At 42.6% G+C, this 23494-nt stretch overlaps 1 protein-coding gene and 1 pseudogene across 1 annotated transcript; one reads left to right on the plus strand and one right to left on the minus strand.

Annotated features, from left to right (window-relative positions):
• Window positions 1–63: 63 nt before the first annotated feature.
• LOC135549638 (phosphatidylserine synthase 1-like) lies at window positions 64–14709 on the minus strand (annotated as a pseudogene).
• Window positions 14710–15030: 321 nt separating this feature from the next.
• Window positions 15031–23460, plus strand: mterf3 (mitochondrial transcription termination factor 3). The gene is made up of 8 exons (XM_064979789.1): window positions 15031–15119; window positions 19958–20332; window positions 20434–20586; window positions 20840–21029; window positions 21832–21979; window positions 22148–22219; window positions 22322–22483; window positions 23205–23460. Exons 2-8 carry the CDS (start codon window positions 19966–19968, stop codon window positions 23397–23399), a joined length of 1287 nt encoding a protein of 428 aa, XP_064835861.1. The 5' UTR covers window positions 15031–15119; window positions 19958–19965; the 3' UTR covers window positions 23400–23460.
• Window positions 23461–23494: the final 34 nt, after the last annotated feature.

The following is a 23494-nucleotide window of genomic DNA, read 5'->3' on the forward strand; positions in this document are numbered from 1 at the left end:
GACTCTCTGCTACCACCAGCTGGTACAAATTGGTCATAAAACAAAGGACCACAAAAGACTGTCAGGTTTTAAATAATGACTGTGTCATGTTTTAATTATTTATTTGAAAGCTATAGTCATATACATTATCTTGCAACAGTGTGCGGTTCACATCATTCATATAAAAACACATGCACTCTTAATGCTTGTATAAAATCAAAGGTTAATCACATTAGCTTTCACACATTCACCTGAACAAAATAGGTCACCATGACATTCTAAACATTTAAGGCCTGAAATTATTTCTACAAATCCTCATAGAAAAAATGTGAATTCTGACTTTCAATATACATGTATAACATTAACTTATTGAGTGAAAAAAATAATTGACTCAAATTCTGAATCAAACTGAATACTGAAGTTGTAAACGGGACATCTCAACATTTCAGGCTTTACCTTCAGATTATTACATTTTTCATTCTTAGTTAAATAAAATCCATCCTGTAATACTTAGTCATCATTTGAACAACACAAAAAGAGAGGGGATGATTAAAAAAAAAAATGCATTCGGTACCCCTTGGTGTACAGTAAATTATGTTAAAAGTTAAACTCAAAAGTTGGTGCTTCCTCATCAAAAGGTAAATGCAACTTTTGTTGAACAGTTCTTGATCTTACACACACGGTAAAGTGGGAGTTGTCACCAAAGTGTAGTAAGTCGCTCTGGATAAGAGTGACTGCTAAATGTTTAAAAGGTAAATGTAGTAAAGCTCTCTGCTCAGCCTTTTCCATTCAGTTTATGGTTCATTTACTTTCTCTTTGTTCAACCACCTATTCAACCAATGTAATATCCCCACCTCTTGAACCTCCTCTCCCAAATTCTCCTCCTTCCATCTCCCCACAGAGTTGTTGGGTGCAGTGGGGATGTAGTCCCTTCATTGGCTCTCTTTGCTTTTTATCAGTGTGTCCATTGACAGCTTTGGTTCTCCCAGAGCCTCTCCTTCGTTTAGATGAGCTGGCTGAGTTATTCCAAGAGTCTCTCTCACCTACAAGAGGACAAACAGGGAATAGGCTCCTTGATGAACATCAGCAAATATGATTATGCTTTATATACACTGCTCAAAAAAATAAAGGGAACACTAAAATAACACATCCTAGATCTGAATGAATGAAATATTCTTCTTAAATACTGTGTTCTTTACATAGTTGTATGTGCTGACAACAAAATCACACAAAAATTATCAATGGATATCAAATTTATCAACCCATGGAGGTCTGGATTTGGAGTCACACTCAAAATTAAAGTGGAAAACCACACTACAGGCTGATCCAACTTTGATGTATTGTCCTTAAAACAAGTCAAAATTAGGCTCAGTAGTGTGTGTGGCCTCCACGTGCCTGTATGACCTACCTACAATGCCTGGGCATGCTCCCGATGAGGTGGCGGATAGTCTCCTGAGGGATCTCATCCCAGACCTGGACTAAAGCATCCGCCAACTCCTGGACAGTCTGTGGTGCAACGTGGCGTTGGTGGATGGAGCGAGACATGATGTCCCAGATGTGCTCAATTGGATTCAGGTCTGGGGAATGGGTGGGCCAGTCCATAGCATCAATGCCTTCCTCTTTCAGGAACTGCTGACACACTCCAGCCACATGAGGTCTAGCATTGTCTTGCATTAGGAGGAACCCAGGGCCAACCGCACCAGCTTATGGTCTCACAAGGGTTCTGAGGATCTCATCTCGGTACGTAATGGCAGTCAGACTATCTCTGGCGAGCACATGGAGAGCTGTGCGGCCCCCCAAAGAAATGCCACCCCACACCATGACTGACCCAAAGCCAAACCGGTCATGCTGGAGGATGTTGCAGGCAGCAGAACGTTCTCCACGGCATCTCCAGACTGTCACATGTGCTCAGTGTGAACCTGCTTTCATCTGTGAAGAGCACAGGGCGCCAGTGGCGAATTTGCCAATCTTGGTGTTCTCTGGCAAATGAAAATCATCCTGCACGGTGTTGGGCTGTAAGCACAACCTCCACCTGTGGACATCGGGTCCTCATACCACCCTCATGGAGTCTGTTTCTGACCGTTTGAGCAGACCTGTGCACATTTGTGGCTTGCTGGAGGTCATTTTGCAGTGCTCCTCCTTGCACAAAGGCGGAGGTAGCGGTCCTGCTGCTGGGTTGTTGCCCTCCTACGGCCTCCTCCACGTCTCCTGATGTACTGGCCTGTCTCCAGGTAGCGCCTCCATACTCTGGACACTACGCTGACAGACACAGCAAACCTTCTTGCCACAGCTCGCATTGATGTGCCATCCTGGATGAGCTGCCCTACCTGAGCCACCTGTGTGGGTTGTAGACTCCGTCTCATGCTACCACTAGAGTGAAAGCACCGGCAGCATTCAAAAGTGACCAAAACATCAGCCAGGAAGCATAGGAACTGAGAAGTGGTCTGTGGTCCCCACCTGCAGAACCACTCCTTTATTGGGGGTGTCTTGCTAATTGTCTATTATTTCCACCTGTTGTCGATTCCCTTTGCACAACAGCATGTGAAATTTATTGTCAATCAGTGTTGCTTCCTAAGTGGACAGTTTGATTTCACAGAAGTGTGATTGACTTGGAGTTACATTGTGTTGTTTAAGTGTTCCCTTTATTTTTTTGAGCAGTGTATATAAAAATACATTCCACTTGACTCTGATGCTTACCTGTGATGTCATCAGGGACGTAACCACACAAGTCTTTTAGGTTACCATCCTCACGCTCAGAGACGCTCTAAAGGAGAGGGTTCTTGATAGTCAGTCAGAAGCAAAAATAACAATTAAAAATACTAAACCGGACAACGACTTATGGCCAACATAGTCTTTCTGTGCAACAGTTGACTGTGGGGCTTACCATTAACTCAGGCTCATACCGCACCATCCCATACAGACAGAGAAGTGTGATGAAGGCCTACAGAGAGAGCGGTAGAGAGCACTGACACCACAATGAGAGCACTCATCTCCCATATAGCAGTCACATGTCAGAGCATACCAATGGTATTACACAGCCTAAATATCACATCATTGTTATGGACACTTGTGATATAAGAATTGGAGAAGGGATCATTTTTAAGGTAAACACATGTTCGTGCACACACACACACAGAGCGAGAGAAACACGGCTCTTACCACACACAGAAGCCACTGGAACACAGACCGGCCTTGTGTTTTGGAGAACACATCCTGACCAAACTTGATGCACGCCAGGGCCTCCAGGAAGGCTATGGCCCTGTGGGTTAGATAGAGACCGTTGTTAATGGACACACACCACCAAACATTCACCTTTAACAATAATTGCATTTTACATCAAGCATTATCTATAGCAAAATATATTTTTTGTTAATGGCACTATGTTAAAATGCACAGTCACAGAAAACATTTCCTCATTAATTCTAGTCTCGACTGCAGAGGGTACATAGACTTTTGCTGTGCATATAATATTGAAGGGGTGAAGCCAGGGGCATATAAGGCCCTCATCGTTTTCTATTTAAAATTGAGAGAGCAATCTGGTCACACGTGGTTACCAGCGTCTAGTCAGGGCAATCACGAGCTTAGGACTGAGATGACGTCAGCATCTTTACAATATTTTTGAATAAAACTGTACGTGACCTAATTTCCCATTCACAGCACTTCTGAGACGTTTGTCAATGACGTGGTCGCAACATTAGAAATGGCCACTAGAGGATCCAGATGAGACTTACCCAAACATCCAACATTGTGTTCCCACTCTTTTGCACTGTGTGTCTGTCAGATACGCATAATACTGTCTGAAAGAACAGGAAGACAAACATTAGATACAGTTTATCTACAGCCATGACAAAAATGACTGTCAAATCATTACGATAAACAGAACGGTTTACAGAAATAGTTCAAAACTTATTTAAACTCAAATCCATCTATATGAGAAGAGACTGCACGTGTCTGTCAAAACCCCCTTGTGCCTCTATAATGTAGAGCACGTGTGGAGTGGCATGTTGGAGGGGTCCCTACCGTACAGTAGGGGCTGTGATGATTCCAAGGAGGAGGATCCGGCACCAGCTGAGTGTGTGAAAAGCCTGGAACACGAAGATGTGCATCAGGAAGAAAGTGTTAACTCAGTCAGCTGTTGAGAGGAAAGGAGGACAGACAGGAAGTAAAGTAGTCCAGCAACATGTATATTAAAATCATCACTGAACTCACAGCTTAGATACCATAACATCTAGCCCATAATCATAATAATAAGACAAGATCATAGAAAACATAAACTGTTGTAAATTATTATAATTTTTTAAATACAAATACAAATATTGTTCAACTCCATTTGTTTCACAGCAGTGTTCAATCGCAAATTACTTATCAGTGAATATACACAGAGTAATGACATAAATGGATTCTGAATTCTAACCCTGACACTACATACTATGTATCATTTCCAGGTCAGAGGTCACCTGCCAGAGGATCATAAAGAGGTAGACCCCAGCCAACCTCTGGAAGGAGGACTTGGGGTCTAACCAGTGTATGTAGGTCCAGCTGGCTGGGGTGAACTGGAGCAGAACTAGTTTCAGCTTCCCCGTGGTCGTATGGATGTCTCTGAAGACACATCATAGACACAGATATACAACCAGAGGTACACCTACACACTGGGAAGTACCACTGATGAGTGTTCAGACACAGACACATAAGGTTAAACACACAGATACAGGCAAAAAGAGAATTACATACGCTGAGTGTACAAAGCATGCCGTTCCATTATATAGACTGACCAGGTGAATCCAGGTGAAAGCTATGATCCCTTATTGATGTCACTTGTTTAATCCACTTCAAATCAGTGTAGACAAAGGGAAGGAAACAGGTTAAAGGATTTTTAAGGCTTGAGACATTTGAGATATGGATTGTGTATGTGTGCCATTCAGAGGGTGAATGGGCAAGACAAAATATTTAAGTGCCTTTGAATGGGGTATGGTACTAGGTACCAGGCACACTGATTTGAGTGTGTCAAGAACTGCAATGCTGCTGGATTTTTCACACTCAACAGTATGGTGGTAATTACAAGATTATGTTATAATACTTTTATTCCATCAAATGGTTGTTTTATTCAACAGCATAGAGGGTTCTTATAACTATTGTGTCTGTGTGAACTGAAAGTGGGCCTCGGAGATAACACTGACAGGAGATTTACAATGTCTTTCGGATACCGCATTCCAGAGCATGAGTTAATGTTTCTGTTCTATAGGGTACCAGGGAGAGATGACCCCAGGGCCAGACCTAGGTCTCTACACAAAGATAACTGTTTTTATCCTCAGATACTGTCTGCTGTGAATTATAAGTATCTTTCATACAAATCTTAACCTTGTGACCCATTCCATACATCTGTTGTTCATCATGTAGACTGAAGGGGGTTTATTTTAGCTATAAAATACCTTTGCACTTTTGTCTCGGGGCTCTGAATGAATCATCTGAAGGGGATTCATCGACCAGCCATCATAGAGCACTCAATCAATTCACTTTATATGTGTGTGTTGTATTGACCTGCTTCCTTATTAATAAGTGAATACAGATTTAGTTGAAGTATAACTCTGACTTGTGTGATAAGTTTGTCTCTCCTCATTTGATAGTATAGAAATTAACCACCACAACAGTTTCCTGTGTGTATCATGAATGGTCCACCACCCAAACAACATCCAGCCAACTTGACACCTGTGGGAAGCATCGGAGTCCACATTGGCTAGCATCCCTTTGGAACGCTTCAACACCTAGTAGAGTCCATGCCCTGACTAATTGAGGCTGTTCTGCGGGTTAAAAGGGTTAGGGCAACTCAATATTAAGGTGTTCCTAATGTTTTGTACACTCAGTGTAAATGAGAAAGCACACATGCAATTAATCAAAGCAGGCAGAAATTCAATAGAATAATGTAGTTTAACTGTATTGTGCCATCTGTCATGAGACTACAGGAAAAGGGAGGAATCCAATAGAAGGATAACTCACTTGATGCTGGCCAATTGGTAGGTGTGCATCTCTAGGAATTGACACACAGTCATGCCCAGCCAGATGCCCCCTCCATTACAAAGCAGGAAGTCCAGGATCACCTGGTCCCACCAGCACTCAGAAAAGTTAGGGAGCATGTGCATGAAGAACAGCTGAGAGAGCGAGACAGAAAGAGAGCGAGGTGAATGAGGAGCTGACATTTGACTTAAATGAGCACATCCAATAGAATAAATCAGAAGCAACATATGGACTGAAACCGAAATGTGATCTGTTGTTAGAAATTGAGCAGGACTTCACAAAGACATGTGTGTCCTAAAAGGCACCATATTCCCTTTATAGTGCACCACTTTTGAGGGTTCATATGGCTCTGGTCAAAATGTGTGCACTGTATAGGGAATAGGGTGCCATTTGGGATGCACTTTTATTTACCTCAGTGAGCTCCCTGGTGATGCTGATGGTCCAGCAGACGCCGTAGCTGCGGATGAGCAGGGCCTTCATGGCCCAGCCCGCAAAATTCCCAAACACAAAGATGTCAAAGTGGCTCAGGATCCGCTCCCAGGTTATCACGTGGCAGTTCACTGCATATTCCTGCAGGAGGAGAAAGGCCAGGTAAGACATGAACACAGAAAAGGAAGGGAAGACATAATACAGTGGTGGGAAAGGAAAGGGGTATACCTAGTCAGTTGTACAACGGAATACATTGAACTGAAATGTGTCTTCTGCATTTAACCCCTCTGAATCAGAGGTGCAGAAAGCTGCCATAACTTGGATGTTGATTTTTCGACGCCCAGAGAACAGTGGGTTATAACAGCCTTGCTCATGGGCAGAACGACTGATGAGTAGGTGTCCAAACTTTTGACTTGAACTCTATAAAATTAAAAATTAAAAAAGAAAATTAAAAGTCTCTCGCTGTCAACTGCAAGAAAGGGCAAATCTGGTGCAGTCCATGAGGAGGAGATGCACTGCAGTACTTAATGCAGCTGGTGGCCACACCAGATACTGACTCTTACTTTTGACCCCTCCTTTGTTGAGGGCCACATTATTCAATTTCTGTTAGTCACGTCTGTGGAACTTGTTCAGTTTATGTCTCAGTTGTTGAATCTTGTTATGTTCATACCAATATTTACACATGTTAAGTTTGCTGAAAATAAACGCAGTTGACAGCGACAGGACATTTTTTTTTCTTTATAGAGTACAAGTCAAAAGTTTGGACACCTACTCATTCAAGGGTTTTTCTTTATTTTTACTATATTCTACATTGTAGAATAATAATAATGAAGACAACAAAACTATGAAAACACACATGGAATCATGTAGTAATCCAAAAAAAAAGTGTTAAACAAATACATTTTAGATTCTTCAAAGTAGCAATCCTTTGCCTTGACAGCTTTGCACACTCTTGGCATTCTCTCAACCAGTTTCACCTGGAATACTTTTCCCACAGTCTATAAATAGTTCCCACTTATATGCCGAGCATTTGTTGGCTGCTTTTTCTTCACTCTGCAGTCCAACTCATGCCAAACCATCTCAATTGGGTTGAGGTCGGGTGATTGTAGAGGCCAGGTCATCTGACGCAGCACCATCACTCTCCTTCTTGGTCAAATAGCCCTTACACAGCCTGGAGGTGTGTTTGGGTCATTGTCCCGTTGAAAAACATGTTAGTCCCACTAAGCGCAAACCAGATGGAATGGTGCATCATTAAGTGTGCACCATTAAGTGTGCCTTGAATTCTAAATAAATCACTGACAATGTCACCAGCAAAGAACCCCCATACAATGACACCACCTCCTCCATGCTTCACGGTGGAAACAACACATGCAGAGATCATCCATTCATCTGCTCTGCGTATCACAAAGACACGGCGGTTGGAACCAAAAATCGTACATTTAGACTCATCAGACCAAAGGACAGATTTCCGCCGGTCCAATGTCCATTGCTTGTGTTTCTTGGCCCAATCAAGTCTCTTCTTCTTATTGGTGTCTTTTAGTAGGGGCTTCTTTGTAGCAATTCGCCATGAAGGACTGATTCAGTTGATGTTCAGATGTGTCTTACTCTGAAGCATTTATTTGGGCTGCAATTTCTGAGGCTGGTAACTCTAATGAACTTATCCTCTGCAGCAAATGTAACTCCTGGTTTACCTTTCCTGTGGCAGTCCTCATGAGGGCCAGTTTCATCATGACACTTGATGCTTTTTTTACTGCACTTGAAGAAACGTTCAACTTTCTTGAAATGTTCCACATTGACTGACCTTCATGTCTTAAAGTAACAGACTGTAGTTTCTCTGCTTATTTGAGCGGTTCTTGCAATAATATGGACTTGGTCTTTTACCACATAGGGCTATCTTCTGTATACCACCCCTACCGTGTTACAACACAACTGATTGGCTCAAACGCATTAAAAAGGAAAGAACATCTTTTTTTTCACCTTTATTTAACCAGGTAGGCTAGTTGAGAACAAGTTCTCATTTGCAACTGCGACCTGGCCAAGATAAAGCATAGCAGTGTGAACAGACAACAACACAGAGTTACACATGGAGTAAACAATTAACAAGTCAATAACACAGTAGAAAAAAAGGGGAGTCTATATACATTGTGTGCAAAAGGCATGAGGAGGTAGGCGAATAATTACAATTTTGCAGATTAACACTGGAGTGATAAATGATCAGATGGTCATGTACAGGTAGAGATATTGGTGTGCAAAAGAGCAGAAAAGTAAATAAATAAAAACAGTGTGGGGATGAGGTAGGTGAAAATGGGTGGGCTATTTACCAGTAGACTATGTACAGCTGCAGCGATCGGTTAGCTGCTCAGATAGCACATGTTTGAAGTTGGTGAGGGAGATAAAAGTCTCCAACTTCAGGGATTTTTGCAATTCGTTCCAGTCACAGGCAGCATAGTACTGGAACGAAAGGCGGCCGAATGAGGTGTTGGCTTTAGGGATGATCAGTGAGATACACCTGCTGGAGCGCGTGTTACGGATGGGTGTTGCCATCGTGACCAGTGAACTGAGATAAGGCGGAGCTTTACCTAGCATGGACTTGTAGATGACCTGGAGCCAGTGGGTCTGGCGACGAATATGTAGCGAGGGCCAGCCGACTAGAGCATACAAGTCGCAGTGGTGGGTGGTGTAAGGTGCTTTAGTGACAAAACGGATGGCACTGTGATAAACTGCATCCAGTTTGCTGAGTAGAGTGTTGGAAGCAATTTTGTAGATGACATCGCCGAAGTCGAGGATCGGTAGGATAGTCAGTTTTACTAGGGTAAGTTTGGCGGCGTGAGTGAAGGAGGCTTTGTTGCGGAATAAAGCCGACTCTTGATTTGATTTTCGATTGGAGATGTTTGATATGAGTCTGGAAGGAGAGTTTACAGTCTAGCCAGACACCTAGGTACTTATAGATGTCCACGTATTCAAGGTCGGAACCATCCAGGGTGGTGATACTCGTCAGGCGTGCGGGTGCAGGCAGCGAACGGTTGAAAAGCATGCATTTGGTTTTACTAGCGTTTAAGAGCAGTTGGAGGCCACGGAAGGAGTGTTGTATGGCATTGAAGCTCGTTTGGAGGTTAGATAGCACAGTGTCCAAGGACGGGCCGGAAGTATATAGAATGGTGTCGTCTGCGTAGAGGTGGATCAGGGAATCGCCCGCAGCAAGAGCAACATCATTGATATATACAGAGAAAAGAGTCGGCCCGAGAATTGAACCCTGTGGCACCCCCATAGAGACTGACAGAGGACCGACAGCATGCCCTCCGATTTGACACACTGAACTCTGTCTGCAAAGTAATTGGTGAACCAGGCAAGGCAGTCATCCGAAAAACCGAGGCTACTGAGTCTGCCAATAAGGATATGGTGATTGACAGAGTCGAAAGCCTTGGCAACGTCGATGAAGACGGCTGCACAGTACTGTCTTTTATCGATTGCCGTTATGATATCGTTTAGTACCTTGAGTGTGGCTGAGGTGCACCCGTGACCGGCTCGGAAACCAGATTGCACAGCGGAGAAGGTACGGTGGGATTCGAGATGGTCAGTGACCTGTTTGTTGACTTGGCTTTCGAAGACCTTAGATAGGCAGGGCAGGATGGATATAGGTCTGTAACAGTTTGGGTCCAGGGTGTCTCCCCCTTTGAAGAGGGGGATGACTGCGGCAGCTTTCCAATCCTTGGGGATCTCAGACGATATGAAAGAGAGGTTGAACAGGCTGGTAATAGGGGTTGCGACAATGGCGGCGGATAGTTTCAGAAATAGAGGGTCCAGATTGTCAAGCCCAGCTGATTTGTACAGGTCCAGGTTTTGCAGCTCTTTCAGAACATCTGCTATCTGGATTTGGGTAAAGGAGAACCTGGAAGGGCTTGGGCGAGGATCTGCGGGGGGGGGGGGGCGGAGCTGTTGGCCGAGGTTGGAGTAGCCAGGCGGAAGGCATGGCCAGCCGTTGAGAAATGCTTGTTGAAGTTTTCGATAATCATGGATTTATCGGTGGTGACCGTGTTACCTAGCCTCAGTGCAGTGGGCAGCTGGGAGGAGGTGCTCTTGTTCTCCATGGACTTCACAGTATCCCAGAACTTTTTGGAGTTGGAGCTACAGGATGCAAACTTCTGCCTGAAGATGCTGGCCTTAGCTTTCCTGACTGACTGCGTGTATTGGTTCCTGACTTCCCTGAACAGTTGCATATCGCGGGGTCTATTCGATGCTATTGCAGTCCGCTACAGGATGTTTTTGTGCTGGTCGAGGGCAGTCAGGTCTTGAGTGAACCAAGGGCTGTATCTGTTCTTAGTTCTGCATTTTTTGAACGGAGCATGCTTATCTAAAATGGTGAGGAAGTTACTTTTAAAGAATGACCAGGCATCCTCAACTGACGGGATGAGGTCAATGTCCTTCCAGGATACCCGGGCCAGGTCGATTAGAAAGGCCTGCTCACAGAAGTGTTTTAGGGAGCGTTTGACAGTGATGAGGGGTGGTCGTTTGAATGCGGCTCCGTAGCGGATACAGGCAATGAGGCAGTGATCGCTGAGATCCTGGTTGAAGACAGCGGAGGTGTATTTGGAGGGCCAGTTGGTCAGGATGACGTCTATGAGGGTGCCCTTGTTTACAGAGTTAGGGTTGTACCTGGTGGTTTCCTTGATGATTTGTGTGAGATTGAGGGCATCTAGCTTAGATTGTAGGACTGCCGGGGTGTTAAGCATATCCCAGTTTAGGTCACCTAAAAGAACAAGCTAGATGGGGGGCGATCAATTCACAAATGGTGAAATTAACTTAAGGCACACATGTTAATTGAAATCCATGTCAGGTGACTACCCCATGAAGCTGGTGGAGAGAATGCCAAGAGTGTGCAAAGCTGTCCTCAAGGCAAAAGGTGGCTCCTTTCAAGAATCTCAAATGTATTTTTTTATTTAATGAAAGGTACCACACACACACACACACACACTATATATATATATTATGTAAACAAGGACATTTCTAAGTGACATACACACACACACTATCGTTCAAAAGTTTGGGGTCACTTAGAAATGTCCTTGTTTTCCATGAAACATGAAATGAGTTGCAAAATGAATAGGAAATATAGTCAAGATGTTGACAAGGTTATAAATAATGATTTTTAATTGAAATAACAATTGTGTCCTTCAAACTTTGCTTTCGTCAAAGAATCCTCCATTTGCAGCAATTACAGACTTGCAGACCTTTGGCATTCTCGTTGTCAATTTGTAGAGGTAATCTGAAGAGATTTCACCCCATGGTTCCTGAAACATCTCACACAAGTTGGATTGGCTTTATGGTCACTTCTTAAGTACCATACAGTCAAGCTGCTCCCACAACAGCTCAATAGGCATGACAACCGGTGACTGTGCTGGCCACTCCCAGTTCTTGCATAGTTTGGAGCAGTGCTTTGGGTCATTGTCCTGTTGTAGGAGGAAATTGGCCCCAATTAGGAGCCGTCCACAGGGTATGCATGGCGTTGCAAAACGGAGTGATAGCCTTGCTTCAAGATCCCTTTTACCCTGTGCAAATCTCCCACTTTACCACCACCAAGCACCCCCAGACCATCACATTGCCTCCACCATGCTTGACAGATGGCATCATCACTCCTCCAGTATCTTTTTATTTTTTCTGCATCTCACGAATGTTCTTCTTTGTGATCCAAACATCTAAAACCTATGATTCGTCTGTCCATAACACGTTTTTTCCAGTCTTCATCTGTCCATTGTCTGTTCTTTTGCCCATCTTTATCTTTTATTTTTATTGGCACGTTTGAGATATGGCTTTTTCTTTGCAACTCTGGATAGAAGCCCAGCATCCCAGAGTCGCCTCTTCACTGTTGACGTTGAGACTGGTGTTTTGCAGGTATTATTTAATGAAGCTGCCACTTGAGGACTTGTGAGGCGTCTGTTTTCTCAAACGCGAAGCAAATGTGCTTGTCCTCGTACTCAGTTGTGCACCGGGGCCTCCCACTCCTTTCTATTTTGGTTAGGGCCAGTTTGCGCTGTTCTGTGAAGGGAGTAGTACACAGCGTTGTACGAGATCTTCAGTTTCTTGGCAATTTCTTGCATGAAATAGCCTTCATTTCTCAGAACAAGAATAGACTGATGAGTTGCATTAGAAAGTTCTTTGTTTCTGGACATTTGGAGCCTGTAATTGAACCTACAAATGGTTTTTTTCTTCAGATACTCAACTAGTCTAAAGAAGGCCAGTTTGATTGCTTCTTTAAATCAGAACAACAGTTTTCAGCTGTGCTAACATAATTGCAAAAGTGTTTTCTAATGATCAATTAGCCTTTTAAAATTATAAACTTGGATTAACTAACACAATGTGCCATTGGAACACAGGAGAGATGGTTGCTGATAATGGGCCTCTGTACGCCTATATAGATATTCCATAACAAATCAGCCGTTTCCAGCTACAAGTCATATACAACATTAACAATGTCTACACTGTATTTCTGATCAATTTGATATTATTTTAATGGATAAAAATGTTGCTTTTCTTTCAAAAACAAGGACATTTCAAATGACCCCAAACTTTTGAACAATAGTGTGTGTGTGTACACACATGCATACATATGTGTGTGTGTCCCACTTCTAAAACCAAAGTTGCGCCTCGGTCTCCTGCAAATGTCATTGGATTACATTACCCTCCAGATTGGAGAGCTTTCCAAACCTAAACCAGGTTCACTTCATCAGAATTTAGCCTACCTTTTCATTGTGAAAACATGGCATGGATTTAAACTAAAGGATGGATGTAATAGGATAAATGCTAGAGGTAATAGGATAAATGCTAGAGGTAATGGAGGGGGTCATTGATCATCTTGAATACAAGCTCCAGCGTTAAGTTTCCCCAAAGTACAGATCTAGGAACAGCTGCCCCTCCCCCGATCATAACCTGACACATTAGTTGGAAAAATGCTGAACTGACCCAAGATAAGCGTCTAGGGGCAACTACACCCACCGAATATGGTGTCCGGCATGCGGTGAATGAATACAGTAACATATTGAGATAAAAATCACTCACCATGATATCTGCCTCACGGTTAGCATAGCGTAGGTTGGGGTCCACCCAGTACATGAGTCTATTCACCTGACCCCAGTTCAGGAAGTGGAGGATGACCAGGAACAGGAAGTACAGAACACTCATGCCTGACAACAACAGGAAGGAACCAATCAGAGCTGACTTCCATGAACATGGTTCCATAAAGGAGTTCCCCTGATGATGACATATACTGTGCAGTAGGCCTACTCACCAAATACCATGCGCCAAATTGCAGGATGTGGTCGGGTGAATGGACCTGAAGTGGTTTTAAATTAAATACTGCCTTTACACACTCATACATGTATCTACCATTATAAGAGTGGCTCTACCAAAACCCTCATACACTGCACTTCCAAAGTTAACGTAGCATATACTGCAAACAGTGGGTATCCCATTCACTCGTACAATCAAAACTATGTTAAGCTGCAAAAGGCCATGCTGAAGACTAGTTTAGAATCTTGGAAGAACTCAAGACCTGAACAACTATTATGTGACCAATGATCTACACTAGAACAACATTCCTCCCACTCACCCCATGCAAGCACACGTTTTCTACCAGGTGCTGGGCTGAGCTATTGTCAAGTACATGGCAATGACTGAGTGAGTACCATTGGGGAAGGCCAGGACACTGATGATGAGGAAGAAGGAGACAACCAACAGGAGACCCACTCTAAGGTTGTTGTCAGCATCTGTATCCTCCCTGGCAGAGAGAGCAGGGTTTAACATTTAAAAAAGCATTGGCTGAGATTTGCAATATGTACATTATTCTCAGAGGATAAAGTGAGGTTTACGATGACACAGTAAACGGAAAATGTGACAAAAAAAAAAGTTTACTTGATTTTTGTATTTATAACAATAAGGAACATTAAAATGTCTAAATGTACGTAGTTCAGTTATACAATTGAGTTTACACTTGGGTTAGATTAATAGGCCATGTTATCACAACCACTAGGTCTACTTGCTGGTCCAATGAGCCGTCTACTCTCAACTGTCATTGGGTTACCTGGAAAATACGAAGTAAATCAAACTAGCCACAGTGAACGTCAAGAGAGTGAGCCTTGTAGAAAACGTCGATGCTGATGTCCTCCACCTGTTGCTCGTTAATCATCTGAAAGTGTAACATGTAATTCACATCATCCTTGCTTAATGTCCGGGACCCCAAAACAGGTGCCATGGCGAGGGCTAAGGAGTTTTTTATATTTTTAGTATATGTCAGCACTTCCAGACAGGTTCGTCTGCCTATAAGTACATGGATGAGTACTGGGAATGACAAGGGGCAGAGAGAGTACTGAGCAAACCAGACAACGGCGCAACCAACTCAGCAAAAAATATAGGGGTGTAGTGGGAATGCACATTCCAATACCAGCACTCCCAATTTATTCAATGCGATTTTTCTTCGGAAAGAGTTTTATATTTTATTATTTGTAACATTAGAAATTCCCGATGAAAGACGGAGTTTTTATCGGTCCCTCGTAGGTTGTTTGAGCTGCCTCGTTGCATTCCTATTTGGCTGTGACACTTCCGTAATCCTTCGGTTAGAGTGCACACGTGAGTAGATTGACATTGGCGCTATCTTGATGTTTTTACGCCTGTTCAGGGGACATATTCATGTTTTAACCCATATTTGTGTAAGTGATTGCATGATGTCATCTATTTTGTACTAGCAAAAACCACTTTCTATACGCTGGCTGGCTACCCCGTATGATTGTTCTACGCAATCTAGCTAGCCATTGCTGCTTCAATGAGACATGCCCTCTTTTAGCCAGCAGATCCGAACGGCTTGCTTACGGCTGCACTAGGGTCTGACAACATTGATCTGTATATTAAGACTGCGGAACCAGCGCGAGATATGGCTCAGAAAACATACCTCAATCCAGGGATGAGAAATGCGTTATATTCCGGATTATCCCAACTGTTACACTGAGAAGATTGAACAACTGCTAGTTTTGAAAGAAAACGGTCATTTTCATCCTCGTGCTAGGTAGCACAAACCACAGCAGCCATTTTGGAATGGCAGTGTCAGTCAATCAGCTCCTTTGTTGTTAAACACCACATACCATCCCATAATGGATGCTGTTGCTACTGATAGCTAGAATGAAGACTAAAATGGCTGTTTACTTAAAGTGGAACTGACAGCGTTTTAACTACAGAAATGAAACAATCATATCAATAATAAAATATGAAATTCCCAGTTTATGCTTCAAAACCAACTCTTTACAAGGTTTTTTTTAAACAAGTTATATTTGCCTAAAAATTCCATATTGTACAGTAAGGCATTGTTGGCAGAATAGATGGATCAAACACAATTTTATTTGCTGAATACAACAGTTGTGTACCTTTCTGTGAAATGCTTACTTACGAGCCCTTAACCAACAATGCAGTTCAATAAATAAAGTTAAGAAAATATTTACTAAATAAACTGAAAAAAGTAACACAATAACAAGGCTATATACTATAAATGGGGGGTACCGAGTCAATGTGTGGGGGTACAGGTTAGTCGAGGTAATTTGTAGATGCAGGGAGGGGTAAAGTGACTGCATAGATAATAAACAGTGAGTAGCAGCAGATTAATTGTTCAGCAGTCTTATGGCTTGCGGGTAGAAGCAGTTAAGGAGCCTTTAAACCTAGACGTGGCGCTACGGTACCACTTGCCGTGTGGTAGCAGAGAGAACAGTCTATGATTTGGGTAACTGGAGTCTGATGTTTTTTTGGGCCTTCCTCTGACATCACCTAGTATATAGGTCCTGGATGGTAGGAAGCTTGGCCCCAGTGATGTATTGAGCTGTACGCACTACCCTCTGTCGTAGAGGTCGACCGATTAATCGGAATGGCCGATTTAATTAGGGCAGATTTCAAGTTTTCATAACAATCGGATATCGGTCATTTTGGATGTTGATTTGGCAGATTTTTTTTTTTAAATTTTATTATTATTTTCAAATTATATATTTTTTTACACCTTTTATTTAACTAGGCACGTTAGTTAAGAACACTTTCTTATTTTCAATGACGGCCTAGGACGGTGGGTTAACTGCCTTGTTCAGGGGCAGAACGACAGATTTTTACCTTGTCAGCTCGGGGATTCAATCTTGCAACCTTACAGTTAACTAGTCCAACACTCTAACCACCTGCCTCTCATTGCACTCCACGAGGAGCCTGCCTGTTACGCGAATGCCGTAAGAAGCCAAGGTAAGTTGCTAGCTAGCATTAAACTTATCTTATAAAAAACAATCATAATCACTAGTTAACTACTCATGGTTGATGATATTACTAGTTTATCTAGCGTGTCCTGCGTTGCATATAATCGATACGGTGTGCATTCGCGGAAAAAGGACTGCCGTTGCTCCAACGTGTACCTAACCATAAACATCAAAGCCTTTCTTAAAATCAATACACAGAAGTGTATATATATTTTAAACCTGCATATTTAGCAGAAATTCAGGTTAGCAGGCAATATTAACCAGGTGAAATTCTGTCACTTCTCTTGCGTTCATTGCACACAGAGTCAGGGTATATGCGATAATAATAAATGTTTTGTTTTCGAGATGATAGTTTCCGGATTCGACCATATTAATGACCTAAGGCTTGTATTTCTGTGTGTTATTATGTTATAATTAAGTCTATGATTTGATATTTGATAGAGCAGTCTGACTGAGCGATGGTAGGCAGCATTCATTCAAACAGCACTTTTGCTGTGCGTTTTGCCAGCAGCTCTTCGTTGTGCTTCAAACATTGCGCTGTTTATGACTTCAAGCCTATCAACTCCCGAGATTAGGCTGGTGTAACCGATGTGAAATGGCTAGCTAGTTAGTGGGGTGCGCGCTAATAGCGTTTCAAACGGTATTCGCTCTGAGACTTGGAGTGGTTGTTCCCCTTGCTCTGCATGGGTAATGCTGCTTCAAGGGTGGCTGTTGTCGATGTGTTCCTCTTTCAAGCCCAGGTAGGAGCGACGAGAGGGACGGAAGCTATACTGTTACACTGGCAATACTAAAGTGCCTATATGAACATCCAATAGTCAAAAATATATGGAATACAAATGGTATAGAGAGAAATAGTCCTATAAATACTATATTAACTATAACCTAAAACCTCTTACCTTGGAATATTGAAGTCTCTTGTTAAAAGGAACCACCAGCTTTCACATGTTCTGAGCAAGGAACTTAAACGTTAGCTTTTTACATGGCACACACACTTACTTTCTTCTCCAACACTTTGTTTTTGCATTATTTAAACCAAATTGAACATGTTTCATTATTTATTTGAGGCTAAATCGATTTTTATTGATGTATTATATTAAGTTAAAATAAGTGTTCATTCAGTATTGTTGTAATTGTCATTATTACAAATAAAAATCGGTCGATTTAATCGGTATCGGCATCTGTCGACCTCTGCTCTGTAGCGCCTTACGGTCGGATGTCGAGCAGTTGCCATACCAGGCAGTGATGCAACCGGGCAGGATAGTCTCAATTGTGCAGAACTTTTTAAGGACCTGGGGATCAATGCCAAATCTTTTCAGTCTCCTGAGGGGTAAAGGGTATTGTCGTGCCCTCATCACAATGGTCTTGGTGTGTTTGGACCATAATAATTTGTTGGTGATATGACACCAAGGAACTTGAAACTCTCAAACTGTTCCACTATAACACCGTCGACGTGAATGGGGGCATGTTCGGCCATCCTTTTCATGTAGTCGACAATCAGCTCCTTTGTCTCACTCACGTTGAGGGAGAGGTTGTTGTCCTGGAACCGCACTGCCAGGTCTCTGACCTCTCTATAGGCCATCTCATCGTTGTTGGTAATCAGACCTACCACTGTTGTGTCGCCAGCAAATGTAATTATGATGTTGGAGTCATGCTTGGCCATGCAGTCGTGGGTGAACAAGGAGACCCCTTCAAATGATTGGATTCGGCTATTTCAGCCATACCCATTGCTGATGGGTGTATAAAATCGAGCACACCGCCATGCAATCTCCATAGCCAAACATTGGCCGTAGAATGGTCAAATGAAGGACTTTCAACATGGCACCGACATAGTCAATTGGTCAAATGTCTGCCCTGCTAGAGCTACCCCGGTCAACTGTAAGTGCTGTTATTGTGAAGTGGAAACGTCTAGGAGCGACACCAGCTCGGCCGCAGCGTGCTAGGCCACACAAGCTCACAAAACTGGGCCGCCAAGTGGTGAAGCGTGTAGCAACACTTACTATCGAGTTCCAAACGCATCTGGAAGCAACGTCAGCACAAAAACTGTTAGTCGGGAGCTTCATGAACTGGGTGTCCGTGGCCGAGCATCTGCACATAAGCCTAAGATCTCTGGAGTGATGAATCACACTTCACCATCTGGCAGTCCAACAAACAAATCTGGGTTTGGCGGATGCCAGGAGAACTCTACCTCCCCGACTGCATAGTGCCAGCTGTAAAGTTTGGTGGAGTAAGAATAATGTTGTGGGTCTGCTTTTATGGTTCGGGCTAGGCACCTTAGTTCCAGTGATGGGAAATCTTAACGCTACATTATACAATGACATTCTAGACTATTCTGTGCTTCCAACTTTGTGTCAACAGTTTGGGGAAGGCCCTTTCCTGTTTCAGCTTGACAATGCCCCCGTGCATAAAGCAAGGTCCATACAAAAGTGAATGATGGCAGTGTGGAAAATGGCTTATTTGCATATAGGCCTACTATAGCTCTGATTGGCTATGGCACACCAGTCTGCGTAGATTCTGGTTCTGGACAAGACAGATGTTTATTTACTGCAGTCTATTAATTGTCCAAACGCACAGCCGCTTTCCCATTCTATATTGCAATCGAATTTTCACAAATGCCTTATAGGTCATTCTCAAATTCAATGAATTTATGAAAATGACCATATCTAAATGACCATATCTAAGTGCTCGCTTTTTCAGAAAATGTTTAATAAAGGTGTCATATTCTTCATGGGGGTTTATATGAACAGATTTTAACAAGATTCCATGTTGCTAAAACGCTGTCAGTTCCCCTTTAGTTGTCGTTCCATATTCTCAGTGTAACAATAATTCGGATTAGAACTCATTTCTAACTGCTATGCTTTATCTTGGCCAGGTCGCAGTTACAAATGAGAACTTGTTCTCAACTAGCCTACCTGGTTAAATAAAGGTGAAATAAATGTTAAAAGTTTTTAAAAATCCCTGGATTGAGTTATGTTTACTGAGCCATGTCTAGCGCTGGCTCTGCGGTGTCTTAATATACACAGGGTAGGCTGTCCGTCCGTAGTGCAGTTGAAAGCAAGTGGGTCAGATCTTCTGGCTAGCCCCTTATTCATTGTTTATAATCTATTGGTTGCTTCTTTACTCAACAACACCAATCCCCACCAATCCCTATCATTCAAGCTCAATTAAAAATTCATAGCATTGGCTAACGTACTTGCTTGATGGTGTGTTCCAGTTACGTTCAACGTACAGACCCCCTTCTCATGTCACAATGTCCTGTGTTTTTATCACAGATATCTACATGGCTTTAACCTGTATCCAGCATTGTCAGAGATGCACCAGTTTACTGAGGTCAAGGAGTGTTGGTATCACCAGCCTTCAGTATTCCACAGATGCCCAGCATTGGCCTGCAGCCCTCTGGAATTCTTTCATTGTTCCAGTCTTGCCCTCTGTGCTCCAGAGAAGTCCGAATCCATCTCAGACGCGACAGAGGTGGAATCTAGGAGTGCGGAGTTACTGTGAATCTCATGCTAAGGTCCAACCATCTCAAACGAAACACAGGAATACTGATGAGTTACCTGGGACTGCTATGGTGTCATATCAGAATCCTGTCTCCCATCAACCCATAGATGGAGGGATGCTTCTGAAGGAGTGGCAGACAGCTTTTGGTACTAATGCCACCCCTGTGTGTACATACACACACACACAGTTAAATAAAGGTAAAATAAAAACAGTGGTCATTTCTACCTAATATTTTTGTCCTCTCCAGATTTGGATGATGCCCCAGGCCACTCTGCATTAGAGGAGATCAGTCATGAGGAAGCAGTTCATATGGACATCCCAGCTGCCCTGCCTCCTGTCTCCATCTCCCTGAAAGACTATGTCAACGAGTCAGAGACGCTTGGAAAGCTTGTACAGCTAGGTACGTTGGGTCCATTTAGGGTTTGTATCTGATTAGCCATTACTCCCTCACTGTCTAATGTACAAGAGCAATAGATGTCATGTATATCTATGTCTCTGGATCGTACTCACTAGGCACCAAACTGAAGTAAATGGGGAGGGATTACCAGAGCCCAAAAATAAACACTTGCTTTTTATTTCCGCTGCAGAGCATTTTGATACGCTGTGCACTAATGAATGTGACCCTGGTGTTAACCCTTCGGTTCCTTCTTCAGGTGTTCAGCTATGGAAACTGGAGCGGAGGCCTAACGTGGGTTCCATGTTGCTGAGGCTAGACTTCCAGACAGACGTGACCCCACGACTGGTCTTCCTGAAGCAGCTGGGAGTGGAGGATTCTCGCCTGGGTTATCTGATCAGCCACAACCCCTTCATCCTCACAGAGAGCCTGGAGAACCTGCAGGCCAGGTACCAGAGTTGAGGGGATGGTTGTTGTATTGGCAGGTTGCATTTTCTACAGTCAGCAACACACAGGGTTGACTATTGTAATGGACGTTTTAAATTGTGTGTCCATGTAACTAACCTCGTGAAAATGTCCTATTATAATCTACTGTTCTTCTGAGTATAATTATGTGTTGCAAACCAGCTTGCTCCTGTGTCCTTGTAGAGATGAAAGGATAACTGAAAGTCCTTCCCAAGAGCAGGAAACTATAAAGATATGTGCTTATCACCCAATGCTTCGGAATTCAGACTGTCTACACTGAGCTGTATAACTCTGTTCCCTCTGAGCTCAGAAATAAAGAATCTTAGTTTGACTTGGACTCAAGAAAATCCTTATTTGATAATATTCACCACACTATCTTAATGACAAAGACTGCAATATTGTAATTATTCGCCTACCTCCTCATGCCTTTTGCACACATTGTATATAGACTCGCCTTTTTTTTCTACTGTGTTATTGACTTGTTAATTGTTTACTCCATGTGTAACTCTGTTGTTGTCTGTTCACACTGCTATGCTTTATCTTGGCCAGGTCGCAGTTGTAAATGAGAACTTGTTCTCAACTAGCCTACCTGGTTAAATAAAGGTGAAATAAAAAAATAAAAAGGACAAAGACGAAACTTGGTGTTTCCAACTGATATACCTGTTTTAATCTTGTCTGTCAGCTTCAGTTCTTATAGGACTATGACAGGTGATACATTTCATTTCTTAAATTATTTACAAATAATCTGTAGTATAAAATGAGGTAATAATCTCTCTTTCATATTAGGGTGGCATATCTTAGGTCCAAGAAGTTCAGCGCTGAGTCTGTGGCTTCCATGGTGTCCAGAGCTCCGTACCTGCTGAACTTCAGTGTGAAGAGGATGGACAACCGCCTTGGATTCTACCAACAGCAGTTAGGCCTTAGTGCTCAAAAGGTCAGGTCTGAATTGAGTAAACAATTACATTTAAAAGTTGTAAGGATTGACCCAAGACAACAGCAATTGGTCACATTATGTCCCACTAAATTTGTCATAGAACATTATTCACACCCCAAATTACAGACTATAAGATAATGCAGAAGATAATACATTCGTATCTTTCAGACACGGGATGTTGTGGCTCGCCTTCCCAGACTTTTGTGTGGGAGCTTGGAGACGGTTAAGGAGAATCTTAAGGTATGACAACAAACAAACGCTATTAACCGTTAACTGTGATATGTCTTAATTCTTGGAGAGAAAAATAGGATTAATTCTTAGAATCTGTCTTTTTCATCCTAGATATGCAAACTCGAGATGGGGTTTCGTGAAAATGAGCTCCAGCACATTGTCACTGTAATCCCCAAGGTTCTTACTGCTAACAAGAGGAAACTGACCCAGATATTTGACTACATCCACAACACCATGAACATACCCCATGACCTGATTGTAAAGTTCCCACAGGTAAGCTGTAAACTACTAGTCCTGAATCATCCATCTTTGGAAAGTGGATACTCGCAGAGAATACATTATCTGGATATGTTAGTGTTTACCTAGCCCAATAATTTACTCCTTATAGTTCATGTTCTGTTTAAAGGCGTTTAGGCTCTGGAAGAGGAAACAGCCAAATACTCCATCTAAACATGAATCGATTCTTGATTGCTGTACAGTTCTACAAACATAAAGCACTGTACTTTCATATCACATCAAAATAATTTCACAAATACTAAATATACTTACTGTACACTGTTTTAACACAATTGCATCCAACAGTATTTTTCAGTGACGACATGTTTTTGGCGTCCGTCTTCCATTTACACACTGGTGTTTGGAGACGCAGATAGCCAATTAGCACAGCAAGACCATACCGCAAGCGATGCGTGTTCACGTCTAAAGAAACGTCCGGGCTCATAACAAAACTCGTCAATAGGCGTTTAAAGTAGTTTGCGTCTGTGACTTGGGTGGGGTAGTATTTACCAAGTGATGGATCAGGAACCACTTATGGGTCACGGTGGGTAACCCCTGCTGGGTCATGGCCAAGGACTGAGTTGTGGCTAAAAACATTTTTATTTTGTTGAGCTGATGGGACATAGTACAATACCAGTGAATTGTCTTTATACATGTCACAGATTCAGTTGGACTTGCTATCACCTATTGTCTGAAAAGTTATCTGTCCTTTCTACAGGTCCTGAATGCAAAGTACCTTCGTATCAAAGAAAGACACCTGTTCCTGCAATACCTAGATAAGGCTCAGTATGACCCTGCCAAGCCTAACTACATCTGTCTGGACAAGCTTGTCTCCCTGCCAGATGAGGCCTTCTGCACTGAAGTGGCATCAGCCGCACTAAAGGACTTTGAACTGTTTCAGAAGACAATGTAATTGATGAAACACTACAGTTTCTGTATATGTGTGTTATGTGAATAAATATGTTGAAGATATTCTACAATTGAATATTGCTGTTTACTATTGAACTG

Source organism: Oncorhynchus masou, chromosome 12, assembly GCF_036934945.1.
Source record: "Oncorhynchus masou masou isolate Uvic2021 chromosome 12, UVic_Omas_1.1, whole genome shotgun sequence".
NCBI classification, from domain to species: domain Eukaryota; kingdom Metazoa; phylum Chordata; class Actinopteri; order Salmoniformes; family Salmonidae; genus Oncorhynchus; species Oncorhynchus masou.

What these genes read in the sequence shown, in the direction of transcription:
- mterf3 (XM_064979789.1), top strand. Translation starts at nt 19,966, where the DNA reads ATGGCTTTAACCTGTATCCAGCATTGTCAGAGATGCACCAGTTTACTG. An exon ending in CGGTTAAGGAGAATCTTAAG is followed by an intron (nt 22,220 to 22,321) that starts GTATGACAACAA and finishes TTTTCATCCTAG; the next exon opens with ATATGCAAACTCGAGATGGG. An exon ending in TGATTGTAAAGTTCCCACAG is followed by an intron (nt 22,484 to 23,204) that starts GTAAGCTGTAAA and finishes TCCTTTCTACAG; the next exon opens with GTCCTGAATGCAAAGTACCT.